Source organism: Scyliorhinus canicula, chromosome 3, assembly GCF_902713615.1.
Source record: "Scyliorhinus canicula chromosome 3, sScyCan1.1, whole genome shotgun sequence".
Classification (NCBI taxonomy): Eukaryota; Metazoa; Chordata; class Chondrichthyes; order Carcharhiniformes; family Scyliorhinidae; genus Scyliorhinus; species Scyliorhinus canicula.
The window spans coordinates 10,266,044-10,292,558 of NC_052148.1; the positions used below are offsets into that span (position 1 = coordinate 10,266,044).

Consider the following 26,515-nt stretch of genomic DNA (forward strand, 5'->3'; position numbering starts at 1 on the left):
GCTCAGCTCCTGCTCACTTTCTAACAGCTCCTCAACTTTTCCTGGCTGGTTTAGCTCACTGAGCTAAATCGCTGGCTTTTAAAGCAGACCAAGCAGGCCAGCAGCATGGTTCAATTCCCGTACCAGCCTCCCCGAACAGGCACCGGAATGTGGCGACTAGGGGCTTTTCACAGTAACTTAATTTAAAGCCTACTCGTGACAATAAGCGACTTTCATTTCATTATCCTGCCACCTTCAATGATTTCGTACACGTACCCCAATGTCTGTTCCTGCACCCCTTTCAATATCCATTGTTCTATGCTGCCTTTCCTCATTCCTCCTACCAAATTGTATCACGTTCGACAACTCTGCATTTCATTTCATCGTGTTCCACAAGGTGTATGTTCCTCCTCTTGTCTGTTCCCAGTCTCCTCCTGGTTCACTTTTGTAATAGCCCTTTCCAGGCCCTTGGAGGTACACTAACCATCTTCCCATGGGACTCGGACAATCCCAGCCTCCCCATTAACGGGCCGAGGCCGGCCCAGCCGGGGCTCGTTACCTTGCTCTGTAAAAGCTGGCCTGGAATGGGACCGGAATTTTAGTAGTCCCTACCGGGGCCTGTTGTGTTGTACACTGCCGGAGCGCCCATCTCTTTGACCTCCTGGGTCTTCATAACTATATTTCCATGTGCCATCGACCAAGTCTGAAATAATACCCTGCATAATCAAATTATTAAAAAGAACAGTGAAACTAATAGGGGCCCTGGGGAACAGCGTGATACAGTTTCCCTCAGTCTGCAAACTGTTACTGCCCCTTGAATCCTTACTGCTTGCACGAGAAAAATGGTCTTCTCAGAATGTCAAAGAGAAAGAACCATCGTCAGCCTCTTCCTTTTTCAGCTTCCTCCTGATATGAATTCCCTGACTCACTGGAAATATTTGTGGGCCCACGGCCCAGGAACCGAGGGCGTTCCAGTGAAGGACGACAGTTACTTCTCGTAGGGCAAGTTCTTGCTAGTTCCGAAAACATTCAAAGCGGAGCCAGCGAACCAGCCTCACTCAAACTCAACCAATCAAACCGTGGCTCAGCGGGTACCACTTCCACCCTTGAACCAGAAGATCATGGGCCGGATCCTCCGCTCCCCGACACCGGAATCGCGTTCAGCGACGGGGCAGAGAATCCGTTTTGACGTCGATAATGGGAGGGGCGCCAGTTTTTGTAATCCCCGCCCCCTGAAAAGCCACCACACTGATTATCCACCGCCTCAGGCCATGGGCTGAGACCCACCCTGTGATGCTCGGTTCCCGACCGGCCGAATTCCCGACGGTGTGGGAATCTCATGGTCCCAGCCTTAGGCGACCCTCACAACGTGGCTTTGGTCTCAGTCCGGCAGTGCCACAGTCGGGGGAGGGCCGATCCGCGGGCATGGAGGGCTTCATTCAGGGCTGGGGGCACTGTGGGTGGGCAGTCCGGGGCGCACGAGTGGCCGATGAGGGGCATCACTTTGGCGGTCCGGATCCGTGGGCTGAGTCCGCCACGGAGCGCGGCATGGCTGCTGCCGTGCGCATGTGCGATCACGGAACTGGAAATGCACAGGGCCGTATTGGCGGCTAGAGCTACGAGCTCTACGCTGCCTCTCTGCTAGCCCCCAGCAACATGGGCAATTGGAGGACGTTTTACGCCAGTTTTCAGGCCGACGTGGGGACTTAGTCTCCCAAACGGAGAATCTAGCCCCATGTATTTCAGGGAGGGATGGTGGCCTGCTGGTACCGTCACCAGAGGCCCAGGCCAATGCTCTGGGGACATGGGTTCAAATCCCACAACTGCAGCTGGTGGAATTTAACTTCAATGAATAAATCTGGAAAATGAATCTGACAGGCATATCAACGATTGTTTAAAAACCCATCTGGTTCGTACCAGCCTCCCCGAACAGGCGCCGGAATATGGCGACTAGGGGCTTTTCACAGTAACTTTATTTGAAGCCTACTCGTGACAATAAGCGATTTTCATTTCATTTAGGGAAGGCAATCTGCCGTCCTTACTCTGGTCTGGCCTACATGTGACTCCGGACCCACGGCAATGTGGCTGACTCTGAGCTGCCCCCTGAAATGGCCCCGCTCAGTTCAAGGGGCACTTGGGATAGCAACAAATGCTGGCCTCGTCCAAAGACGTGAGCCTGTTATCCAGACAGATGCACCCAGAGTAGGACTGAGGGAGTTCTGTACTGCAGGAGTGGCTGTCATTTCAGATGAAGGTGGGTGTAAAAGATCCCCGTTCAGCGATGCAGGAATTGGGAAATGCGATTGGGTGGAGGTGTACTATATCTCTCAGTGGTGGATCACTCAGTGTGTACTACTGCACTCTTATGTGTCATCTCCCTGGCCCTACACTCAGCCCTGGAGCATCTCCACAACAAGGATTCCTACATCAGACTCCTATTTATTGACTACAGCTCCGCCTTCAACACCATAATCCCAGCCAAGCTCATATCAAAGCTCCAAAACCTAGGACTTGGCTCTCCACTCTGCAACTGGATCCTTGGCTTTCTAACCCACAGGCCACAATCAGTAAGAATAAACAACAACACCTCCTCCACAATAGTCCTCAATACCGGTGCCCAGCAAGGCTGCGTACTTAGCCCCCTACTCTACTCCCTGTACACATACGACTGCATGGCAAAACTTGGTTCCAACCCCATCCACAAGTTTGCTGACGATACGACCATAGTGGGCCGGATCTCGAATAACGACGAGTCAGGATACAGGAGGAGATAGAGAACCTAGTGGAGTGGTGTAACGACAACAATCTATCCCTCAATGATAGCAAAATTAAAGAGCTGGTCATTGACTTCAGGAAGCAAAGTACTGTACACACCCCTGTCAGCATCAAGGGGGCCGAGGTAGAGATGGTTAGCAGTTTCAAATTCCTAGGGGTGCACATCACCAATCTATCCTGGTCCACTCACGTCGCCGCTACCACCAAGAAAGGGCAACATCTCCTATACTTCCTCAGGAAACTAAGGAAATTCAGCATGCCCACACTGACCAACTTTTACAGATGCACTATAGAAGGCATCCTATCTGGCAGCGTCGCAGCCCCCGCCCCGCCATGGGAGGTTCGGTGGTCAGGCTGAAAGTCCATTCACTTCCGACAGGACCGGATGATCCCAGCCGAGGGTATGGTTGGAAAATCCCAACCATAGAATGGTTAAAGCACAGAGGGAAGGCCATTCAGCCTGTGGTATCAGTGCTAGCTCCCTGCAGGATAAAATGCAGCTAATCCTGCTCCCCTGGCCTTTCCTTGAGGCGCTACATTTGTTTTCTCTCCAGGTGGTTGTCCGCCTCCTTTTGTAAGGCCTGTATGTATCTGTCTCAGGCAGTGGATTTCTGATCCTCACCACTTGCTGCTGAAGAAAGCGATTTCCTTCTGTCCATTGGCTCTGTTGCCAATTACCTTCCATTTGTGGCCTCTTCTTCATACTTCTTCCACCTGTAGAAAGTTTCTCCCCAGCGACACTGTCCAGGCACCTCATGGACGCCCTCCTTTAAATCTTCTCTCAACCTTCCCTTCTCCAAGGAGACTCACCAGGAATTATCTGGGCGGGAGGGACTGAGCTAGGTAGAAAGGGTGGAAAGGCTAGGGCTGTTTTCCTGGGAGCAGCAGAGGTTGGGATCTGATAGAGGTGTGTAAGATTATGAGGGGTCTGGACAGGGTGGATGGGAAAAGGTCCAGAGGAGGTTCACAAGAATAATCCCTGGAATGAAGAGCTTGTCGTATGAGGAACGGTTGAGGACTCTGGGTCTGTACTCGTTTGAGTTTAGAAGGATGAGGGGGGACCTTATTGAAACTTACAGGATACTGCGAGGCCTGGATAGAGTGGACGTGGAGAGGATGTTTCCACTTGCAGGAAAAGCTGGAACCAGAGGGCACCATCTCAGACTAAAGGGACGATCCTTTAAAACAGAGATGAGGAGGAATTTCTTCAGCCAGGGGGTGGTGAATCTGTGGAACTCTTTGCCGCAGAAGTCTGGGGAGGCCAATTTACTGAGTGTCTTTAAGACAGAGATAGATAGGTTTTTGATTAATAATGGGATCAGGGGTTATGGGGAGAAGTCAGGGGAATGGGGATGAGTAAATATCAGCCATGATTGATTAGCGGAGCAGACTCGATGGGCCGAGTGGCCTAATTCTGCTGCTATGTCTTATGGTCTTATGGATAAGAAGACACCTTTCCATCTGTAAATGGGTCAATAACCAGGGGGCCTAGATTAATGATAGGAGGTAGAAGATTAAGAGGGGAGTTGAGGCATTTTCACCCAGAGGGTGGTGGGGGTCTGGAACTCATTGTCTGAAAGGGTGGCTGAGTCAGAAACTCTCATAGTATTTAAGAAATATTTAGATAACCTCCAGGGCTATGGGCCAAGCACTGGAAATTGGGATTAGTGTAGTCAGATCTTCATTGTCCAGGGTGGACATGATGGGCTGAATGAGATCCTTCTGTGCTGTAAATGCCTCTGACTCTATGAAAATAGATTCTCCAATCCATCCGTGGAACTGATCTCTGCAATCATTCTTGGAAAACATCAGAATCCTTTAGAATTGCACCCATTAATTTATATCGAGCGGGATTGTCCGGTCCCTCCAGCTGAGTGTTTCTCATCCGCGCACCGCTCGCTGGTGGTGGGACTCTCTATTCCCGCCGCTGGTCAATGGGATTTGCTATTGAAGCCACCCCACACCGCCGTGAAACCCGTGGGCGGGGGCTGCACTGCCAGCGGGAAAAGCGAATCGCAAAAACAACTGGAGAATTCCGACCAATGTCTCTCATTGTTCTTCCCGCCAAAAAAGTACCACCTCACACTCGCGTGTGTGTGTGTGTGTGTGTGTGTGTGTGCGTGTGTGTGTGTGTGTGTGTGTGTTAATTTTCGCCTGTCACCTGTCCGCCCCCTTCCACCAGCCTGTCTGTGACCTCCTGAATCTATCAGCTCCACATCTACAAAGTTTGAAATTGTGCCTTTTACGTCTCGGCCTAGGGCGTTGATATAAATGAAGAGAATCATAGAATTTACAGTGCAGAAGGAGGCCATTCGGCCCATCGAGTCTGCACCGGCTCCTGGAAAGAGCACCCTACCCAAGGTCAACACCTCCACCCGATCCCCACAACCCAGTAACCCCGCCCAACACTAAGGGCAATTTTGGACACTAAGGGCAATTTATCACGGCCAATCCACCTAATCAGTGGCTCCCGTACTGATCCCTGGGGTACGGCATCGTGTACCTTCTCCCTGCTGTCTGAGGAAGCGCTCAGTAATACCTGTGACTGGTTCCGATGGAAGGTCACAGACCTGAAACATTCACTCTGTTTCTCTGTCCCACGCATACAGCTGGCTGTGTGGAGTACGGCCAGCATTTCCTGTTCTTATTTTCTTTACCACTACCCTCATTTTTCCAGTCACTCGAACAACTTTGCAACCATGCTCCGCATTTCACTTTCATTGTGGGTTTCAACTTTCCGAGCAAGTCTATTGTGCGACACTTTCTTGAGGTCCGTGTACACCATGTCACTCAGAATGCCCTCCAATCAGCCCGCCTTATCACCTCACCAAAAAATTAAATCAAGCACCATTTGCCATTAACCAATTTGGCTTTCCTGAATCCACATGTGCCCAAGTGACTGTTGATTTTACCCCAAATTATTGCTTGTAGAAGCCTCCCCACCCCCAAGTTTAAACCTACTAGCCTGTAGTTGTTGGGTTTGAAATGTTTACAATTCTCCAGCCCTCCGCTATCACCCCTGTGTCTCAGGAGGATTGAAAGATTATATCAGCTCCTCCGCATTTTCCACCCTTGCTGACCTCAGCACCCTTGCACGTATTGCATCCAGCCCCTGTGACATATGGGAGGGGTTCTCCCATTCGGCGGCAGAGTGTCCACGCCGTCGGAAATGCCGTCGCGTTTTGTGGTGAATCACAGTAGTGTAATTCACACTGTATTACTGTGTCTCTGTAAGCGCGGCACACGAGCAGTTGCGCTGCTCTGCCACTAGGGGGAGATGCACTGGGAGTGTACGGGAGTTTGTACTGGGCTCCTCCCCCCCTAATGGGAAGTATAAAGGTTGATGCTGAGAGCCTGCCTGCAGTTCATCTAGAGTTCATCGTGTCACAGGCAGGCTCTGTTGTAAGACAATTAAAACCACTGTTCACTTCTAACCACGTGGCGCGTGAATTGATGGCCTCATTGATTCCCGTACCAGCCTCCCCGGACAGGCGCCAGAATGTGGCGACTAGGGGCTTTTCACAGTAACTTCATTGAAGCCTACTCGTGACAATAAGCGATTTTCATTTTCATTTCATTTTTTCATTTCATCACGTTTCACGACGGCGTGAACGGGTCGCTGGGAGTACCGATTCCGGCCCCGACAGGGGGCCAGCACGGCGCTGGAGCAGTTCACGCCGCTCCAGCCTCCCATCCGGCGCGAACTGTGCGCCGCTCCAACCCGCGCATGCGCAGTGGCGCCGGCCGGAGTCAACAAGGACATGGGCAGTGGCGCCGGCGCCAACCCGCGCATGTGCGGTGGCCTCCCTCAATGTGCCGGCCCCAACGCATCATGGGGCGGAAGTTCAGGGGCTGGCATGTAAGAAAATAGGCCCGGGGAGCGAGAGGCCAGCCCGCCGATTGATGGGCCCCGATCGCGGGCCAGGCCCCATCAGAGGCCCCCCCCCCCCCGGGGTCGGAGGCCCCCTCTCCCCCCCCCCCAACCCCACAGACCCTGCGCGCAGAGTTCCCGCCGGCTGGGACGAGGTGTGGACGGAGCTGGCAGGACTCTGCATTTTCAGGGCGGCTGCTCGGCCCATCTGGGCCGGAGAATCGGCGGCCTGGCCGCTTAGAGTGGGCCACAATCGGCGGGAGAATCCGTGGAGAATTGCGTGCCGGTGTCGGGGCGCCAATGGCGCGGTTACGGGGATTCTCCGGCCCGGCGCTGGGCTGGGAGAATCGGTGGAGAATTGCGTGCCGGTGTCGGGGAGGCGTGGCGCGGTTGTGGGGATTCTCCGGCCTGGCGCGGGGCTGGGAGAATCCGTGGGGAATTGCGTGCCGGTGTCGGGGCGGCAATGGCGCGGTTACGGGGATTCTCCGGCCCGGCGCGGGGCTGGGAGAATCGGTGGAGAATTGCGTGCCGGTGTTGTGGCGGCAATGGCGCGGTTACGGGGATTCTCCGGCCCGGCGCGGGGCTGGGAGAATTCCCGCCCAATAACTTTAAATAGAGTCAGCCTTTCTGAGACATCAGCTTTCTCAATCTTTACTCCACCCAGTGTCTCAAGTACCTCTTCTTTCACTATGACTTTCGCAATATCTCCTTCCCCCTTCAGATAGTTGTTTTTGTTGTGGGAGAAAGTTGCATAATTGCATGAAGTGGGATTTCTGAATTGAATAATCTGCTTTTGCAATTAACCCGTCTTCCACCAGTGGAAAATGCGGGTGGGATTCTCGCATCCACCCCCCCCCCCCCCCCCCCCCCCCCCCCGCCAGCAGTGGGATTCTCCGTCCCGCCGCTCCCTTTATCCAGTACGGTGCCCCCCCCCCCCCCCCCCCCCCCCCCCCCCCCCGCCAGCAGGGGATTCTCCGTCCAACCCCCCCCCCCCCGCCAGCAGGGGGATTCTCCGTCCCGCCGCTCCCTTTATCCAGTACGGTGCCCCCACCCCCCCCCCCCCCCCCCCCCCCCGCCAGCAGGGGGATTCTCCGTCCAACCCCCCCCCCCGCCAGCAGGGGGATTCTCCGTCCCGCCCCCCCCCCCCACCAGAAGCGGGATTCTCCGGCCCGTCAACTGTCCAATGAGGTCAGTACCAGGGGGCATAGGTTTAAGGTCCGTGGGGCAATGTTTAGAGGAGATGTGCGAGGCAGGTTTTTTACACAGAGGGAGGTAAGTGCCTGGAACGCGTTGCCAGGGGAGGTTGTGGAAGCAGATACATTAACGGCGTTCAAAAGGCATCTTGACAAATACATGGACAGGATGGGTATAGAGGGATACCCTGTCCTGGCCTGTTCCTGTGCTGTATTGTTCTTTGTTCTTGTTCTTTGTTCTTTCCTCTTTGTTCTTTGTTGTTTGTTTCCCATTGGGGGCACCCCCACGGGGTCGGGAAATCCGCGGGCGTGATTGCGCTGCCGGCGAAACAGAGGATCACATCGATGGACGATCCAGCCCAGTTCCTCTCTATCTAACCCATCGATCTCTTTGAAAATCCTCTGAATCTCAAACAAATCACTCCTTAACCAGTTACCTTCCAGGAAGCTTTGTACACCTCTGCTCATAATCTGACCTTTCCCTTTGGAACCCTTGCAACAGCCGGCAGGGGGTGGGGGTTGTGGTGTAGGGGGCGGTGGCTGCCCATGGCCTGGACTGGCTGAACACAATTGCTAATAGGGAATTGGCAATCGTAGTTCAGTGAGTACTTCACACATCCCAAGTGGATCCCTGTGGGTAGCTGTGCCATGTAGCATGTGGAGTTATTGCCCAGCATTACAATCAGACAGTGAGGTCTGGACACTGCGGGTGGCAACATCCAGGATGCAGCGGCCAATATCCGAACACCCAGGGGCTGGGGACATTCCGGCGACCAGAGGGGGGAGGGGTGTGTGCACCAGAGAGGGGACCAGCGTGCGGCCAGGTAACGGTACGTGTGGGTGTCTGAGGTACAGGGTCCACAGTCTGGTGATCAGGGGTCCCCGCTGCGGCCGGGCGTGAGTGGGCAGGATGTGTTGATGGGGCGGGGGGGGGGGGGGGGGGGGGGGGAAGGGGGGGGGGGGGGGGGTTGGCGGCCAAACGCCGGAGAACGCAGCGGCAACAGCAGCGTCGACAGAGACTCGAGGCAGCGGCCCATATGCAGGGCCTCCCTCACCGTTCCCCCACTTGAACCGTGCTGCTGGCCTGCTTGGTCAGCTTTAAAAGCCAGCGATTTAGCCCAGTGTGCTAAACCAGCCCCTTGGAGGTGATGGAAGAGGAGTCCAGGACCTCCATGACCGGGAAGATGGGACATGGGATTGGTCCTCGGATCGCATTGTGGGAGAAAGTGCCAAAGGCGTCATATTGATCGAGGTGAACAGATTTGAATGGTTTACGTCAGTAAACTACCTCACTCTGCCGATGGTGCCGCTCCACTCTCCCCACCCCTCCCAGGCTCAACCTTCCTCCTGCACCGTCCTTACCCCCAACTTAGCCACTACTCTCCCCCCCCCCCCCCCCAGTGCCCTCCCAGTGATCCTCGACGTGCTTAGCCTTCCGTGTTCTCCTGCTGCTTCCAGGTGCGTCCGCAGGATGCACATCACAGGTGGAGGCAGCCAGCTGCTTGCCACATCCTGTGGCCCTCGATGGCTCTGGAGGGCATCCTCTGGTGGCTTTGCGGCTGAAGGGTCCTGGCGCACTTGTCGGCAGCACATGTGGGACTTGCTGTTGGCAGGGAGGTGAAACCCAGAGGAGATGGTGGCCGCAGTCGCCACTCCAGAGGATGGCTCCAGGTCGACACCCAGCACCCCCTCCTCCTGGTCGGTGCCTATATGACCCTGGGGTTTACCTCGGGTCAGAGGGGCAACAGGATTGAGCTGCCCCGGCGTCATCTGCCTCTGCCAGCCGGGGTGGCTCCCCAATGCCAGCCACATGGTGCCGATGCCCTCAGTGATGCCCCTCAGTGACCGGGACAAGCTCTGCAGCGCCTCGGTAATGCCCACCTGGTATTGGGTCACTTCCCCAGGGACACGCTGCCGAAACCCTCAGCCACGGCCGTCACCGACTGAGCCCCACCTTGGACACCTCCACTCCTGCTGCAGACGTGCACCAGGCTCTCCACTGCGGTCACCACCCTCGCAGCGTTGGCCTCAGTGCCACGGGTTGCCAGCGACATCGCCTGTGCCTGTAGCCTCTGGGACTCCTCCAATCGCCTATGGACGGGCTGGAGGGTCACTGACATCCCCCTCTGAATCTCACAGCCGCTCCCTATTGACTGTCAGCTCCGGGTAACCCTGTTCCGGAGGCTCAGCATCAGGCTGGGACCCAGCTGGGTCCTGGGACCTCCGACTGCTGTCTCGCCCGGGGGTTCCTGCCTCCACCTGATGTGCATCAGCAGCTGTGTGGTGCTCACCAGATTGTGCCCCAGAAGCCTGAGCACTACTGTAACCCACCGAGGTGCCTGTCTCTGTGCTGGTGGAGGGTGGGGGGGGGGGGGGGGGGGGGGGGGGGCGGGTGACAGCAATGCCGCCACTATTAATGTGGCTTCCTCAGAGCTCTCCTCTGAGATGTTCTCTTGGGAGCGGGGGGTCACCTTGGATGGGCCAGAGCCTTTGGCTACAGGTCCTGCAGGAGAATGGCCATTGGTCAGTGGGAGGGATGTGTCGTTCTGTATGGCATCATCTGGGTGGAGGCCGGAGGATCCTCGCCTCTGCGCCGTGCACCGACCTCCACGGTGGTCACTGGCCCATGCTCCCGGCCACCCCCATGACCTCCAGGGCCCGCTCTTCAGAGGGGGCGAAGACTCTGATGTCCGGCACCTCGCAGCGTGTCTGGGTCCTCTCCTGCCGGTTGTGGGGGGGGGGGGGGGGGGGGGGGGGGCGCGCGGGGAGGGGGGGGTGGGGGGACACAGAGGGGGCATCGCTCGCCGCATGAGTGGTTATTCGCAGTGGGGGAGGTAGCTTGCGGGTTGTTGGGAGATGGCTTGGGGACATGGGCCTTCTGGAGGGGGTGGGAGTATTGGGGGGTGGAGTATGGGGGGTGCGGAGGTCGGGGGTCTGGTGCCAGCCCACCCGAGCAGCCCAGTGTAGATCGTTGACCTTCTTGCAGCACTGGGTGTCGGTCCTCCTGGTCACGCTGCCCGAGCTGACGGCCGCTGCCACTTCATCCCAGGCAGCAGTGGCTGCCGTGTTGCTGACCCTCCGTGACCTCGGGAGATTGTACTGGATTTGTTCTATTGTCACGTGTACCGAGGTACAGGGAAAAGTATTGTTCTGTGTCCAGTCCAGGCAGATCATTCCATACATGAAAAATAAATACATAATAGAGCAAACATAAATACACAAAGTAAGTACATAGACGTCGACATCGGGTGAGCATATGCAGTGTAGAGCTACTCAATAGAGAAGATGTGTGAAGAGATCAGTTCAGTCCATAAGAGGGTCATTTAGGAATCTGGTAACAGCGCGGGAGAAGCTGGTTTTGAGTCTGTTCGTGTGTGTTCTCAGACTTCTGTATCTCCTGCCCGATGGAAGAAGTTGGAAGAGTGAGTAAGCCGGGTGGGAGGGATCCTTGATTATGCTGCCTGCTTTCCCCAGGCAGCGGGAGGTGTAGATGGAGTCAATGGATGGGAGGCAGGTTCGTGTGATGGGCTGGGCTGTGTTCACGACTCTCTGAAGTTCTTTGCGGTCCTGGGCCGAGCAGTTGCCATACCCAGGCTGTGATGCAGCCAGATAGGATGCTCTCTATAGTGCACCTGTAAAAGTTGGTCAGAGTCAGTGTGGGCATGCTAAATTTCCTTAGTTTCCTGAGGAAGTATAGGCGCTGTTGTGCTTTTTTGGTCGTAGCATCGACGTGGGTGGACCAGGACAGATTGTTGGTGACAATGTTGGGAACAGGGCGTCCCGTCTGACCTCCACCTCGACCAGCAGTCATCCCAGGTCGGCATCTCCGAATCGTGGGGCTGGTTCCAGTGGCAGAATGGCTGTGAGCAGAGTGGGGTTGGCTGTGCAGGATCGGTTTAAATGCTGCTGTCACTTGTTAGCGGGGGGCTGGCGAGCGCGGTTCCGGCGAATCAGCTGATGAACCATGATTTGCGCCGTGAATCCCATGGAGACATTTAAGTGGGCCAATTAACGTTTTATAGCGGTGGTGGCCTTGCTGGGATGAGCGTCGGGGAACTTATGGCATTTCCCGCTCACTAATACACGTTTTGGTTAAATCGCGCCCATGGTGAATAATCAAGGCCACAGTACAGATCTTTGCAGAACAGTATTTTTACTATCTTCCAAATTTGAGTACATACCCACGACCCCGTCCTCTTTTTCACATTGCCGACACAAGCTCCCAGGGGCTGGTTTAGCACACTGGGCTAAATAGCTGGCTTTTAAAGCAGACCAAGGCAGGCCAGCAGCACGGTTCGATTCCCGTACCAGCCTCCCCGAACAGGCGCCGGAATGTGACGACTAGGGGCTTTTCACAGTAACTTCACTGAAGCCTAATTGAAAAATGAAATATGAAATATGAAAATCGCTTATTGTCACGAGTAGGCTTCAATGAAGTTACTGTGAAAAGCCCCTAGTCGCCACATTCCGGCGCCTGTCCGGGGAGGCCGGTACGGGAATCGAACCATGCTGCTGGCCTGCTTGGTCTGCTTTAAAAGCCAGCGATTTAGCCCAGTGAGCTAAACCAGTTTAGTGACAATTGTGACAATAAGCGATTTTCATTTTCATTTCATTTTTCATTTCATTAAATGAGTCAATAATTCATCTTTGATTCTGTAAGTTTAATTGCTAAGAGTCGCTTCAGTGGAACCTGACTGAATACATTCTGGAAAATCATAAAAACTCCACCCAAGGACATTCTCCTGTCACTACTTCACTGACATCCTGAAAAGAGCAAAGACAAACAAAGTACAGCACAGGAACAGGCCCTTCGGCCCTCCAAGCCTGTGCCGACCATGCTGCCCGTCTAAACTAAAATCTTCTACACTTCCTGTGTCCGTATCCCTCTATTGCCATCCTATTCATGTATTTGTCAAGATGCCCCTTAAATGTCACTATCGTCCCTGCTTCCACCACCTCCTCCGGCAGCGAGTTCCAGGCACCCACTACCCTCTGTGTAAAAAACTTGCCTCGTGCATCTCCTCTAAACCTTGCCCCTCGCACCTTAAACCTATGTCCCCTAGTAATTGACCCCTCTACCCTGGGTAAAAGCCTCTGACTATCCACTCTCTCTATGCCCCTCATAATTTTGTAGACCTCTATCAGGTCGCCCCTCAATCTCCGTCGTTTCAGTGAGAACAAACCGAGTTTATTCAACCGCTCCTCATAGCTAATGTCCTCCATACCAGGCAACATCCTGGTAAATCTATTCAGCACCCTCTCTAAAGCCTCCACATCCTTCTGGTAGTGTGGCGACCAGAATTGAACACTATACTCCAAGTGTGGCCTAACTAAGGTTCCATAAAGCTGCAACAAGACTTGCAAATTTGTATACTCAATGCCCCGGCCAATGAAGGCAAGCATGCCGTATGCCTTCTTGACTACCTTCTCCACCTGAGTTGCCCGTTTCAGTGACCTGTGGACCTGTACACCTGGATTTCTCTGACTGTCAATACTCTTGAGGGTTCTACCACTGTGTATTCCCTACCTGTGTTAGACCTTCCAAAATGCATTACCTCACATTTGTCCGGATTAAACTCCATCTGCCATCTCTCCGCCCAAATCTCCAAAAGAAATAAATCCTGCTGTACCCTCTGGCAGTCCTCATCACTATCCGCAATTCCACCAACCTTTGTGTCGTCCGCAAACTTACTAATCAGACCAGTTACATTTTCCTCCAAATCATTTATATATACTACGAACAGCAAAGGTCCCAGCACTGATCCCTGTGGAACACGACTAGTCACAGCCCTCCAATTAGAAAAGCACCCTTCCATTGCTACTCTCTGCCTTCTATGACCTAGCCAGCTCTGTATCCACCTTGCCAGCTCTCCTCTGATCCCGTGTGACTTCACCTTTTGTACCAGTCTACCATGAGGGACCTTGTCAAAGGCCTTACTGAAGTCCATATAGACAAGGTTTGATGAGGTTTGTTCAACGAGACCTACCATTAACAAACCTCTGTGTCAGGTCCAATATTTCTCAGTTCACAGTCACTCTGTCCTCATGCAGAGAAACCAATAACTTTGCAACACACTTCTTAAACTAACAAGTCTATCATTCTGGAGTTCCTCTCTTTCACCTTTCACAAAGAAGATCTTCCAATCGAAAAGAACAATGGCTTAAGTGAAGAAGGTTATGATGAGATCACTCTAGGGATCTTCTTCAGAAAATCCTGTGAAAACAAGTAATGTGGAGTCTGGCTTTGAAAGGGGAGTCACTTTCTCCTTCCCTCTCATCCATTTCCCAAACTGTTCCCTTCCCTGAGTTTCCAATGAGACAGAAAGCAGGAAGATGCATCTCCACAAGCGCACAGGTCGAGGAGACGCCACAACTTCGACACCAACAGCAAATTATCACTCACACACTCAACTATCACTCAGTCAAGGCCTGGGTGCCTGACCGGCTCGAACTGTTTCAGACATTGTCAGAGGAAGTGATTTAGCACCGAAATGACCTGACAAAAAGGCAATTTATAAGAGTCTCACACATCGGGCAACAGCTGCGTCAACGTGATCACAGCAAGACGACCAAAACGACAAACCTGAGAATGGCAGGGAACTGACTCCTTCCAAACACCAAGCGGGCGCAGCTCTCTCCATCATGGCTTTGATTATATAGACGCTGGAACAAACACACGGGCTTCCTGTATCACAAAGTAACAGTTTGCTGCGAGCAGATGTGAGGGAAGTGAAAATAGTAAGTGTATTAATACACCACTCCCAGCAATAGAGAGAGGGAGATCACAGTGTACATACACACTGCTCCCAGAGATAGAGGGAGATCACAGTGTACATACACACTGCTCCCAGAGATAGAGGGAGATCACAGTGTACATACACACTGCTCCCAGAGATAGAGGGAGATCCCAGTGTATATATACACTGCTCCCAGAGATAGAGAGGGAGATCCCAGTGTATATACACACTGCTCCCAGAGATAGAGAGAGGGAGATCCCAGTGGACATACACACTGCTCCCAGAGATAGAGGGAGATCCCAGTGTATATACACACTGCTCCCAGAGATAGAGAGGGAGATTCCAGTGTATATATATACTGCTCCCAGAGATAGAGGGAGATCCCAGTGTATATATACACTGCTCACAGCGATAGAGAGAGGGAGATTCCAGTGTATATATACACTGCTCCCAGAGATAGAGGGAGATCCCAGTGTATATAAACACTGCTCCCAGAGATAGAGAGAGGGAGATCCCAGTGTATATAAACACTGCTCCCAGAGATAGAGAGAGGGAGATCCCAGTGTATATACATTCTGCTCCCAGAGATAGAGAGAGGGAGATCCCTGTGTATATATACACTGCTCCCAGAGATGGAGCGAAGGAGATCCCAGTGTATATATACACTGCTCCCAGAGATATAGAGAGGGAGATCCCAGTGTATATATTCACTGCTCCCACTGTTAGTGGGAGATCCCAGTGTATATATATACTGCTCCCAGAGATAGAGAGAGGGAGATCCCAGTGTATATATACACTGCTCCCAGAGATAGAGAGAGGGATATCCTCGTGTATATACACTGCTCCCAGAGATAGAGGGAGATGCCAGTGTATATATACACTGTTCCCTGAGATAGAGAGAGGGAGATCCCAGTGTATATATACACTGCCCCCAGAGATAGAGGGAAATCCCAGTGTATATATACACTGCTCTCAGAGATAGAGAGAGGGAGATCCCTGTGTATATATACACTGCTCCCAGAGATAGAGAGAGGGATATCCCAGTGTATATATACACTGCTCCCAGAGATAGAGAGAGGGAGATCCCAGTGTATATATACACTTCTCCCAGAGACAGAGAGAGGGAGATCCCTGTGTATATATACACTGCTCCCAGAGATAGAGAGAGGGAGATCCCAGTGTATATATACACTGCTCCCAGAGATAGAGGGAGATCCCAGTGTATATACACAATGCTCCCAGACATAGAGGGAGATCCCAGCGTATATATACACTGCAGCCAGAGATAGAGAGAGGGATATCCTCGTGTATATATACACTACTCCCAGAGATAGAGAGAGGGAGATCCCAGTGTATATACACTGCTCCCAGAGATAGAGAGAGATCCCAGTGTATATATACACTGCTCCCAGAGATAGAGAGAGGGAGATCCCAGTGTATATATACACTGCTACCAGAGATAGAGGGATATCCCAGTGTATATATACACTGCTCCCAGAGATAGAGAGAGGGAGATCCCAGTGTATATATACACTGCTTCCAGAGATAGAGAGAGGGGGATCCCAGTGTATATATATACTGCTCCCAGAGATAGAGGGAGATCCCAGTGTATATATACACTGCTACCAGAGATAGAGGGATATCCCAGTGTATATATACACTGCTCCCAGAGATAGAGAGAGGGGGAATCCCAGTGTATATATACACTGCAGCCAGAGATAGAGAGAGGGAGATCCCAGTGTATATATACAATGCTCCCAGAGATAGAGGGAGATTCCAGTGTATATACACTCTGCAGCCAGAGATAGAGAGAGGGAGATTCCAGTGTATATATACTCTGCTCCCAGAGATAGAGAGAGGGGGGTCCCAGTGTATATACATACTGCTCCCAGAGATAGGGAGAGGGAGATCCCAGTGTATATATACACTGCTCCCAGAGATAGAGAGAGGGAGATCCCAGTGTATATATACACTGCTCCCAGAGATTGAGAGAGGGAGATCCCAGTGTATATATACACTGCTCCCAGAGATAGAGAAAGGGAGATCCCAGTGTATATATAAACTGCTACCAGAGATAGAGAGAGGGGGATCCCAGTGTATATATACACTGCTCCCAGAGATAGAGAGAGGGAGATCCCAGTGTATATATACACTGCTCCCAGAGATAGAGAGAGGGAGATCCCAGTGTATATATACACTGCTCCCTGAGATAGAGAGAGGGAGATCCCAGTGTACATACACACTGCTCCCTGAGATAGAGAGAGGGAGATCCCAGTGTATATATACAATGCTCCCAGAGATAGAGAGAGGGGGATCCCAGTGTATATACACACTGCACCCAGAGATAGAGAGAGGGAGATCCCAGTGTATATATACACTGCTCCCTGAGATAGAGAGAGGGAGATCCCAGTGTATATATACACTGCTCCCTGAGATAGAGAGAGGGGGATCCCAGTGTATATACACACTGCACCCAGAGATAGAGAGAGGGCGATCCTGTGAATTGCGCTTTCACATAGCCGTCCGTCAGTCCAGAAGTAAAACACTCGAACACGTCAGTAACGAATATTCGTTTATTCACGGCCAGGACAAATCTCTAAGTAGTCGGGGAACCACCTTCGAGAAGTGCCAAAGTCCCAAAGTATGGGCTGTCTCTTTGTACAATCACAGCTTAGAGGTGGTCTACTTAAATTCCTAGATACACCAATGATTTGGCAGGGATCCAGAACATGTACTTATATGGAATTATTATCCTGGAGGTAGGCTGGTGACTATGACATAACTTGCTGCTGTTAACGGTTTTTTTTATCCTATCTGTCCATCATGTCAAACTTCCTTATCTCCTTCCCTCTCATGCTCCTGAGTCAGCTCTTTCACATTCCAATGTCCCAACTTCCTTATCTCCTTCCCTCTCATGCTCCTGAGTCAGCTCTTTCACATTCCAATGTCCCTTGTCTCAGTCGAGAAGGTTTTACACACTCATCTTTGCTGTCTCTGTATTAACAGATACAGAGTTCTGCTCTCATTTCATTCCCTCAAACCTTTAACATATTTTTACTTGAGGATCACAGATATATTTCAGACCCTTAATATTACATACAGACAGCAAGGTTAAAACAAATAAATGAAATCCACTTCCACATTCCCCCCTCTGATCATTCCATGATCATATAACACTCAAGATATGTTAGGTGGAAATGTGAGCGAGGCGGAGGAATTCCTTCTCTACTGGGTTCTGGCGGGACGCCATCTCCTCATGTAGGTCGGGGGCAGGTTGAACCAATTTTTCCTTTTCGTCTGGGGCGGATTTCTGAAGCATTTGTGGTAATGCAACAGCGCCTAAGCGGTTGCACAGGCATTTCACACCGGTAGCTATGATACAGAGCTACAAACAGAGGGCAATGAAGATAATAAGCCCGTGGGACAGGTAAGTGGCCCAAGAACTGGACCACATCCAGTTCCACCAGTCATCATTACTGGTGGGTCGCAGGCGCTGCACTCCATCTCTGATATGGGTCACCAACTGCGTGATATTCTCTGAACTGTCAGGAATGTAAGTGCAGCATTCGGTCCCTATGACAGCACAGGTGCCCCCTTCCTTGGCCAGTAAGTAATCCAAGGCCATGTGATTCTGTAGGGCTACCGTTCGTATGGCTACTAACTCTGCACTGAGTTCACTAAGTCCCTCCGCGGTGTCGTTTGCAACCTGTTCCAATATGTCGCAGAGGAGCTCGTACTTCTTGAGGGACCAGATGGCGCCCATCTGGGGCCAGAAGAGGGAAGTCACCACCTCCCATGGTGGTATTGACCTCTGGGCCCGATGGAGGGGTTGATGTCCGAGTTGTGGATAGTGCGTAATGCCCGGAACAACGAAACCCAGGTAGCAAGACCCTGCCCAATTAGTGGGGAGCCAGGGGTAGGCCTTATGGCCACAAATAAAGTAGGTGCCATTATAGGGTGTGAGGCTAGTTACCATCGAGGAGGTCCATATTTGAGTCCAGTCAGGACCCCCTGTGTGGTTAGCAATGTTATTAATGAGGGCGAAGCCTTTCCAATTGGAAAAACCAAGAGTGTAGTTACATGAACTAGATCCTAACACGTGGGTTCCGGGGGTTTTTACTTCCCGGAGTAAGCAGACTGATCCGGTCTGGGGGTTCTGAATATGAAAGAACGGGGGTGTGTGATCTGATGAGTAGGGTGGTTGTCGCCAACCAGTAAAAGCACGTAACTGGTAACCGGCACTTTGCCAGTCCTGGGCTGCTTTCCTGTGGTTAACAGAGGAGGACTGGGAGAACCTGGTTGGTAAGGCAAGGTGATTAGATACTGTCCTGTTCTGGTATATAACCCATTCAGCCGTCTGCTCTAATGAAAAAGGAACAGGCACCAAGGGAACGCCTCCATGGGCATGGGTGGGGACATGTGTACATACCCAACAAGAGGAGACATTCACTTTTTTAGCATAAACATAAGACATAAACAAAAATGAATTTGCAGTTATATGGTGCGTTGCCCGCTTCCTCCTGGAAGGCGGGTGGGTGAGAATAGTCCTTCGGTCAGGGCCTTGCAGCCTGATTTTCTTGGTGCACCGGTAGTTCCACCGGCAAGTGTGGCGATCGTGGATCAGAGACATTTGCATAGTCAGGACTCGAGGCTGCTGGTCGTCGATGGTCGTGCAGGTGCGGCCAGGGGTGGTGATCCATCGGAGATCTGGCGTCGTTCCATATCGTGAGGTCTCTTCTCGGCACAGAGGTAGACATCGGCCCCCAGGTAGATATCTCCCCCCTCTGGATGCAGTGAAGGAGAGTAGAGTGGCGAGTATTGTGGCGACGAGGAGGAACTTCATCCTGGTGTCCGTGTCCCTAAGACTTAAAGGAAAAGTTTAAAACATCATGGATACTTAATTAACTTACAATGGTGCATCTGTACTCATGCGTTTCGCCCTCCACTTTTACTGCAGTGGGGGTAGTGAGTAGAACCTGTAGGGGACCATCCCATCGAGGTTCCAAACCTTTACGTGTCCAATTTCAGATTAGGACATAATCCCCAGGGTTGATAGAGATGTCATGGGTAATGGACGGGATCTCTTCCTGGGTGGCACGGACCCGGGAATGTAATCCTTTCAAAATTCTAGTTAGTGCTAATATATAATTAGCCAACTCGGTAGTCATGTAATGAAATTGAACATTCCGTGGAACACTGCTGTCCCAGGGCGTTCGAAAGGGTCTGCCATATAGTATTTCCGCTGGGCTTAGGCGAGTTTTTCCTGCGGGAGTGGCACGTAGTTGGAAGAGTGCTAAAGGCAGGAGTTTGAGCCAAGTGGCCCCAGTGTCTGCTTGTAGTTTAGCGAGTTTAGTCTTTAGAGTCTGATTAGCCCTTTCCACCACTCCAGCGGCTTGTGGTCTGTAGGCACAATGAAACTGTTGCTTTATTCTTAGCAGAGCACAGAATTCCTTATTGATTTGACCTATGAAGTGGGGACCATTGTCAGAGCTCAGCCGGGCTGGGATTCCAAATCGCGGAACAATTTCTCGCGTCAACACCTTAACTACTGTCGAGGCCTTGTTATCCGTAGTCGGGTAGGCCTCGACCCATTTGCTAAAAGTATCCACAATGACTAACACATATTTATAGCATTGACATCTTTCCAACTCAATGTAATCCATTTGTAGGGTCTCAAATGGACCCTCAGGTAAGGGGGTTGTGCCAGGATCACAGGGGACGGCCTTACCGGGGTTGTGCTGTTGACAGATTAGGCACCGACTGCTAATTTGTTGGGCCATCTCTTGCAGTCGTGGGTGCCACCAGCTTTTTAGCAATATGTCCCCTGTGGCACGAGCTCCACAGTGAGTTGCAAAGTGTACACATTCGGTCACCCAGGCTGCCAATGCATCGGGCATACATGTTTGTCCTACCGGGGTGACCCACAGCTTATTTTCGTTATCATATATACATCCTAACTTCTTCCACATATTTACAGCAGTTGCAGGAGCGTCCTCCTGCATTTGGATTATGTCAGCAATGGTTGGCATTGGTTTTTCAGAGGGGGACTTTCCCGAGGGGGTTTTAGTCTGCCTCATCATTCTAGGCACCATTATTTTGCCAGATTTAGAAATTTCTTTTGCCTTCTCGTCCGCTTGCTTGTTGCCCGTTTCCACCAGTCCCGTGCCTTTTGTGTGGGCTGCGCATTTTATCACCGCTATCTTGTCTGGGAGCATAAGGGCCTACAATAACTGGGTTACTAACTGCTGATGTGAGATGGGTGTACCAGCAGAGGTTAGAAATCCTCTGTTTTTCCATAATTGCCCGAAATCATGTACTACCCCGAAGGCGTATCGGGAATCTGTATAAATATTAACCTTCCTTCCCTTCGCCAATATGCATGCTCGTATTAATGCAAATAATTCTGCTTGTTGGGCAGAAAAGGGAACTTCAAATGCTGCTGCTTCCACTACGTCACCGTTTTGATCGATGATTGCATAGTCAGATTGTCTATCCCCCCTTTCGCCAATGGAAGAACTACCATCGGTGAAAAAGGAACAATCTGAACCCGGGATGGGTATGTCGGAGAGGTCGTCTCGGACCGAGGAGACCTCTCGCAACAGTTGTAGGCAGTCATGAGTTGGGTCGAGCATGTCCGTGGGAGGATACGTCAAAACGTTAGCAGGGTTGATAGTGGTGCAGTGGGCAAACTGGACTTTCGGGTTATTAAGGAGAGCAATCTCATATTTATTCTGACGAGCCATCGTGAGATGTTGGGTTTGTAGCTGTCCCAAAAGAGCTGTAACAGAATGGGAATTATAGACAGTGATATCTTGTTGGAGAGTAATATTAGCAGCCGATTGCAGGCTGTTGTAGATAGCTGCAAGAATTTGGGTACAGATAGGATAGCCAAGGGCTACCGGATCGAGTTTAGAGGAGTAGTATGCGACAGCGGTCGCCGTGGCGTTGGGTCAGGACAGCGGTGGCGCAGTCGGCAAGGACTGTGCAATAGAGCTGAAAAGGGCGATCGTATAAGGGTAGAAATCCTGGACGAGGCGGTACTGATCCGGTTTCCCAGGTTTGGGCACCGCTAGGATGGGGGTATTGCACGGAGACTGACAAGGAACCAGGATGCCCTGGTCGAGAAGTTTAGCTATGAGTGCATCGATGGAGTGGCGAGCTTGAGCCTTAATGGGATATTGTCGGATCGAGGGGAGTTGAACATCGGGGAGGAGAGGAATAGTGATAGGCTGGGTAGGGACGAGACCAACATCAAACTTATCCGCAGCCCATACGTGGGGAGATACAGTCGCGTCGGTCTGGGTGCGATGGTGTAAAAGAATGGACTGGGATGTAGCTGGTTGTGACATGTATGTAATGGTAAGACCGCCAGGGAGGAGTTGGGGTTCCAGAAGTGAGGGGTCAGACTGGTCCAATGCCTGTCGGACCATTGGCCCTAGATCCTTAGCATGGAGGGGGTAACGGACATGGCGGGTGACGTGCGGGGCGGTGTACCCGTCTTGGCGCCATAGCCAGGTAGGCACTTGTGCCGCCTCCGCAGTCCCTTGGGGCCCGCTCACAGAAGCAAAAAGGGTGACTGAGAATTCTTGTTCAAGATGAGGGCTGTAAGAGTCGACCAGGCCCTCGTCGGCTCCGGTCGAATCGTAGGCCAGCGTGACGTGGAACAACCGCTCAGGCATCAAATGAAGTGCCCACCATTGCGGGTGCACATGAGTGATTAACTGGCGTGGTATGCTGGGCGAATGGACAGTGATCCCGTTATCCCCACATTCAAGATGTATTCCAAAGGCACAGAGAAGGTCTCGGGCCAGTAGATTACAATCTAGTCCGGTTGTAACAATAAATCGGTGCTGGAGGGTGTAGCCCTGGAAGGAAACGGGCACAGGGAAAGAAATGGGGTAACTAGCTACCTGTCCCTGGAAACCAGATAGTTGTTGGGTTTCTGATGAGAGGGGAAGGTTGAGGTGAGACTGTACGGAAGACAGTGTCTATGAGAAACGGATAGGAGTGACCATAAATGGTTAAAGAGAGAACAGGCTCAGAGTCGGGGAGGTTAAACGAGAAGGCAACATCGACAATCAGTATTGTTGGAAGGGGTTATTTTGAGTGAACGGAGTAGTGACTGGAGCAGCCACTGCGGGCGCTCCTCTACCCCGCCCCCCCTCCACGGCCCCCTCTGCCGCGATTAGGGTTTGAGTAACAGTTACGAGCGTAATGTCCTGGCTGACCACAACTATAACAGAGCCTTGCATGTTGTGGTGGTTGTGTGGGGGTAAGTGCTGCTTGGGGCGGCATCGGTGGACAATAGGGTGGTGGGGGATGGGAGGGGTGTTGGTAGGGTGTGGCATAAGAATATGGTGGGGGCGGTGCATAGGCCGACGCTGCTCCCGGAGGGGCATACGGAGGGCCATAGAGCGGTGCATGGGGCCCGTTTGGATGGGAGGTGTATCCTTTACCTGGTGGGGTCACCCAATCCAGGAGCGCAGAATTGGGGTTCCGTCTGGTGGCCTGTGTTATCAGGCGCCCGAGAGGGTATTGGTACCTCCTGGACGTCTTTTCTAAGGACATACTCAGTCTTAATTTTAGGGGTTGCTTTAGACGGACCCTCAGGTGAGCCGTTTTTCCAGTAGTACCTCACAGCTCGTGCCATTTGGGTGGGACTATTATCGGACCAATCCATATTGTTAGTCTTGATCGCATCCGATAAGGAGGTGGGCAAGCAGCTCAAGAGCATGGCACAATACTGTGGGCTGTTATTACCAGCACGGTAGTTAGTGTCTCCGGCCTGGTTACGGTAGGACTCATTAAAACGCTCTAAAAAGGTGTCGGCTTCCTCATCCTTGCGGGGTTTGGTCTCAAGTATTTTGGTAATATCCACAGGCTTTTGAAGGGTAGTGTTTAATGCAGCAAAAATTGCATCTTGGCGTTGCCGGTCCGCCTGGTGGAGCACGTTAAGGGACGCTAAAGACACAGGGAGGGTAATAGTAGGATTCTGCTGCTGTAAGACATTGCAGAAGCGAACGTGTTCTTCTGGGCGCAAGACCTGCTGGACCAAGGCCCATAAGTCCCGTGCTTAGGCCTCATATACACGAATTGTACATTGGAGTTGGTCAACAAAGGCAGCAGGGGACTCTTTTCGATTTGGTATTCCAGCTAGTATGAACATAATCTCATTGGGTTTCCACGGGACATAAATATTCATGGTACGTTCAGCATTAGGGTTTCCCACGGGAGCAACAGGGTCATAGGTAGGCGCATTGGCATCTGTCGTGGTGGGGGTAAGGGATGGTCGAGGGCTGGTGGAAGAGGAGGAGGGAAATCCTCGTCCTCATCCAGATTTTGGAAAAGACTGTCTAATTGTTCTCCCAATTGTTCCTTTAACTGGACCAATTGCGTGAATGGTCCCCCTCCTCCCCTTGTTCTCGACCTTGTACTCATGGCCGGGGGTTTATATGCTGGTTGGGGCGGCGGTGGTGCATAAGGTGGTGGATTCTGACTTGGGAGGGGTATAATAAATTGGATCGGTGCATTAGGGAGGGGTGGTAGAGGCGGTGGCTGTGGTGGCTGTGGAGGCTTCCGACGCCCCCCGCAATTGAACAGATGTTCCCCATCCCCATCGTCCCGGTCCTCCCAACCTTGCTTCGCATTGCTGACCGGCGCCGGGGTGGGAGTAGCATTCTTTCGTTCTTTACATTCCTTTCTTAAGACCTCTACTGTTTTAACAATTCCCCCTTTGGTGAGGCCAATGCCCAATTTCGAGGCATTAGCCTGCCAGCTAGCCAGTGTAGATGCATCTTTCAATGACTGACAGTATTGCCTCCATAAAGCAATTAATGTCTTTGCGGTGGAACCGCGATTGTTTTTCCAGATCACCTGTTGGGCCTCTAGGACAGGACCCAAGTCATTAGGTCCCCCCAGAGGCCATTTATCCTTGCCTAGGTTTTTATGGAGGGCCCCCGACAATTCTCGGAGTTGCTTTGAGTGTTTGGGGTATTGTTCACAGGGAGTCTGGAGCGCACTGCCGGGTCATCACAAGTATCTACGGTATTACCCATGGTGGAATTCTAATTCCACTCTCGTTTCCTAGTAGTCTACTAGTAGTCACTGCCCGAGAATTACCTAATAGTCTGGAGCACACAGCCCAGAATCGTCTCCTAGCAGTCCCGAGAACCCCGCCTGTAATTTCTAGAGAACACAGCCCGGAATTACCTAATAGTCTGGAGCACACAGCCCGGAGTCGTCGCCAACCGGCCCCAGAACCCCGCCTGTAATTTCTAGAGAACACTGCCCGAGAATTACCTAATAGTCTGGAGCACACAGCCCGGAATCGTCTCCTAGCAGTCCCGAGAACCCCGCCTGTAAATTCTAGAGAACACAGCCCGAGAATTACCTAATAGTCTGGAGCACACAGCCCGGAATCATGGCGGCAGTCCCAGACCGCTCCTAGTGACGATAACTGCAGGGGTCACTTACCCTCCTTAAAACGCATTCGCTGGACTGACCTGGATCTCGCAGAGGCTTCTCGACAAACCAACGGCAAGGCTGAGCAACGATCAAACTAGTAGTAGGCGAATACCAAGGTGGAAAATATTTTTTACTCACGTTGGGGGCCAAATTCGTCCTCTACTTTGAACGAGCTCAGTCGATTACGCCAGTTGGGTAGCGCAGACACCTCTGGAGATCCCACCGCTGCCACCAAATGTGAATTGCGCTTTCACATAGCCGTCCGTCAGTCCAGAAGTAAAACACTCGAACACGTCAGTAACAAATATTCGTTTATTCACGGCCGGGACAAATCTCTAAGTAGTCGGGGAACCACCTTCGAGAAGTGCCAAAGTCCCAGAGTATGGACTGTCCCTTTATACAATCACAGCTTAGAGGTGGTCCGCTTAAATTCCTAGATACACCAATGATTTGGCAGGGATCCAGAACATGTACTTATATGGAATTATTATCCTGGAGGTAGGCTGGTGACTATGACATAACTTGCTGCTGTTAACGGTTTTTTTATCCTACCTGTCCATCAGGTCCAACTTCCTTATCTCCTTCCCTCTCATGCTCCTGAGTCAGCTCTTTCACATTCCAATGTCCCAACTTCCTTATCTCCTTCCCTCTCATGCTCCAGAGTCAGCTCTTTCACATTCCAATGTCCCAACTTCCTTATCTCCTTCCCTCTCATGCTTCTGAGTCAGCTCTTTCACATTCCAATGTCCATTGTCTCAGTCAACAAGGTTTTACACACTCATCTTTGCTGTCTCTGTATTAACAGACACAGAGTTCTGCTCTCATTTCATTCCCTCAACCCTTTAACATATTTTTACTTGAGGATCACAGATATATTTCAGACCCTTAATATTACATACAGACAGCAAGGTTAAAACAAATAAATGAAATCCACTTCCACAATCCCAGTGTATATATACACAGCTCCCAGAGATAGAGAGAGGGAGATCCCAGTGTATATATACAATGCTCCCAGAGATAGAGGGAGATCCCAGTGTATATATACAATGCTCCCAGAGATAGAGGGAGATCCCAGTGTATATATACAATGCTCCCAGAGATAGAGGGAGATCCCAGTGTATATACACACTGCAGCCAGAGATAGAGAGAGGGAGATCCCAGTGTACATATACACTGCTCCCAGAGATAGAGAGAGGTAGATTCCAGTGTATATACACTACTCCCACAGTTAGAGGGAGATCCCAGTGTGTATATACACTGCTCCCAGAGATAGAGGGAGATCCCAGTGTATATACACACTGCTCCCAGAGATAGAGAGAGGGATATCCCAGTGTATATATACACTGCTCCCAGAAATAGAGAGAGGGAGATCCCAGTGTATATATACACTGCTCCCAGAGATAGAGAGAGGGAGATCCCAGTGTATATATACACTGCTCCCAGAGGTAGAGAGGGACATCCCAGTGTATATATACGCTGCTCCCAGAGATAGAGGG

The 26,515-nt window shown here is 51.6% G+C and overlaps 1 protein-coding gene across 1 annotated transcript; it reads right to left on the reverse strand.

Annotated features, from left to right (window-relative positions):
• Nucleotides 1-17,940: 17,940 nt before the first annotated feature.
• Nucleotides 17,941-25,171, reverse strand: LOC119963608. Its single transcript, XM_038792941.1, has 2 exons — nucleotides 25,158-25,171; nucleotides 17,941-19,420 (listed from the first exon to the last, which is right to left on the reverse strand). The coding sequence occupies exon 2, from the start codon at nucleotides 19,396-19,398 to the stop codon at nucleotides 17,941-17,943; it is 1,458 nt and encodes a 485-aa protein (XP_038648869.1). The 5' UTR covers nucleotides 19,399-19,420; nucleotides 25,158-25,171.
• Nucleotides 25,172-26,515: the final 1,344 nt, after the last annotated feature.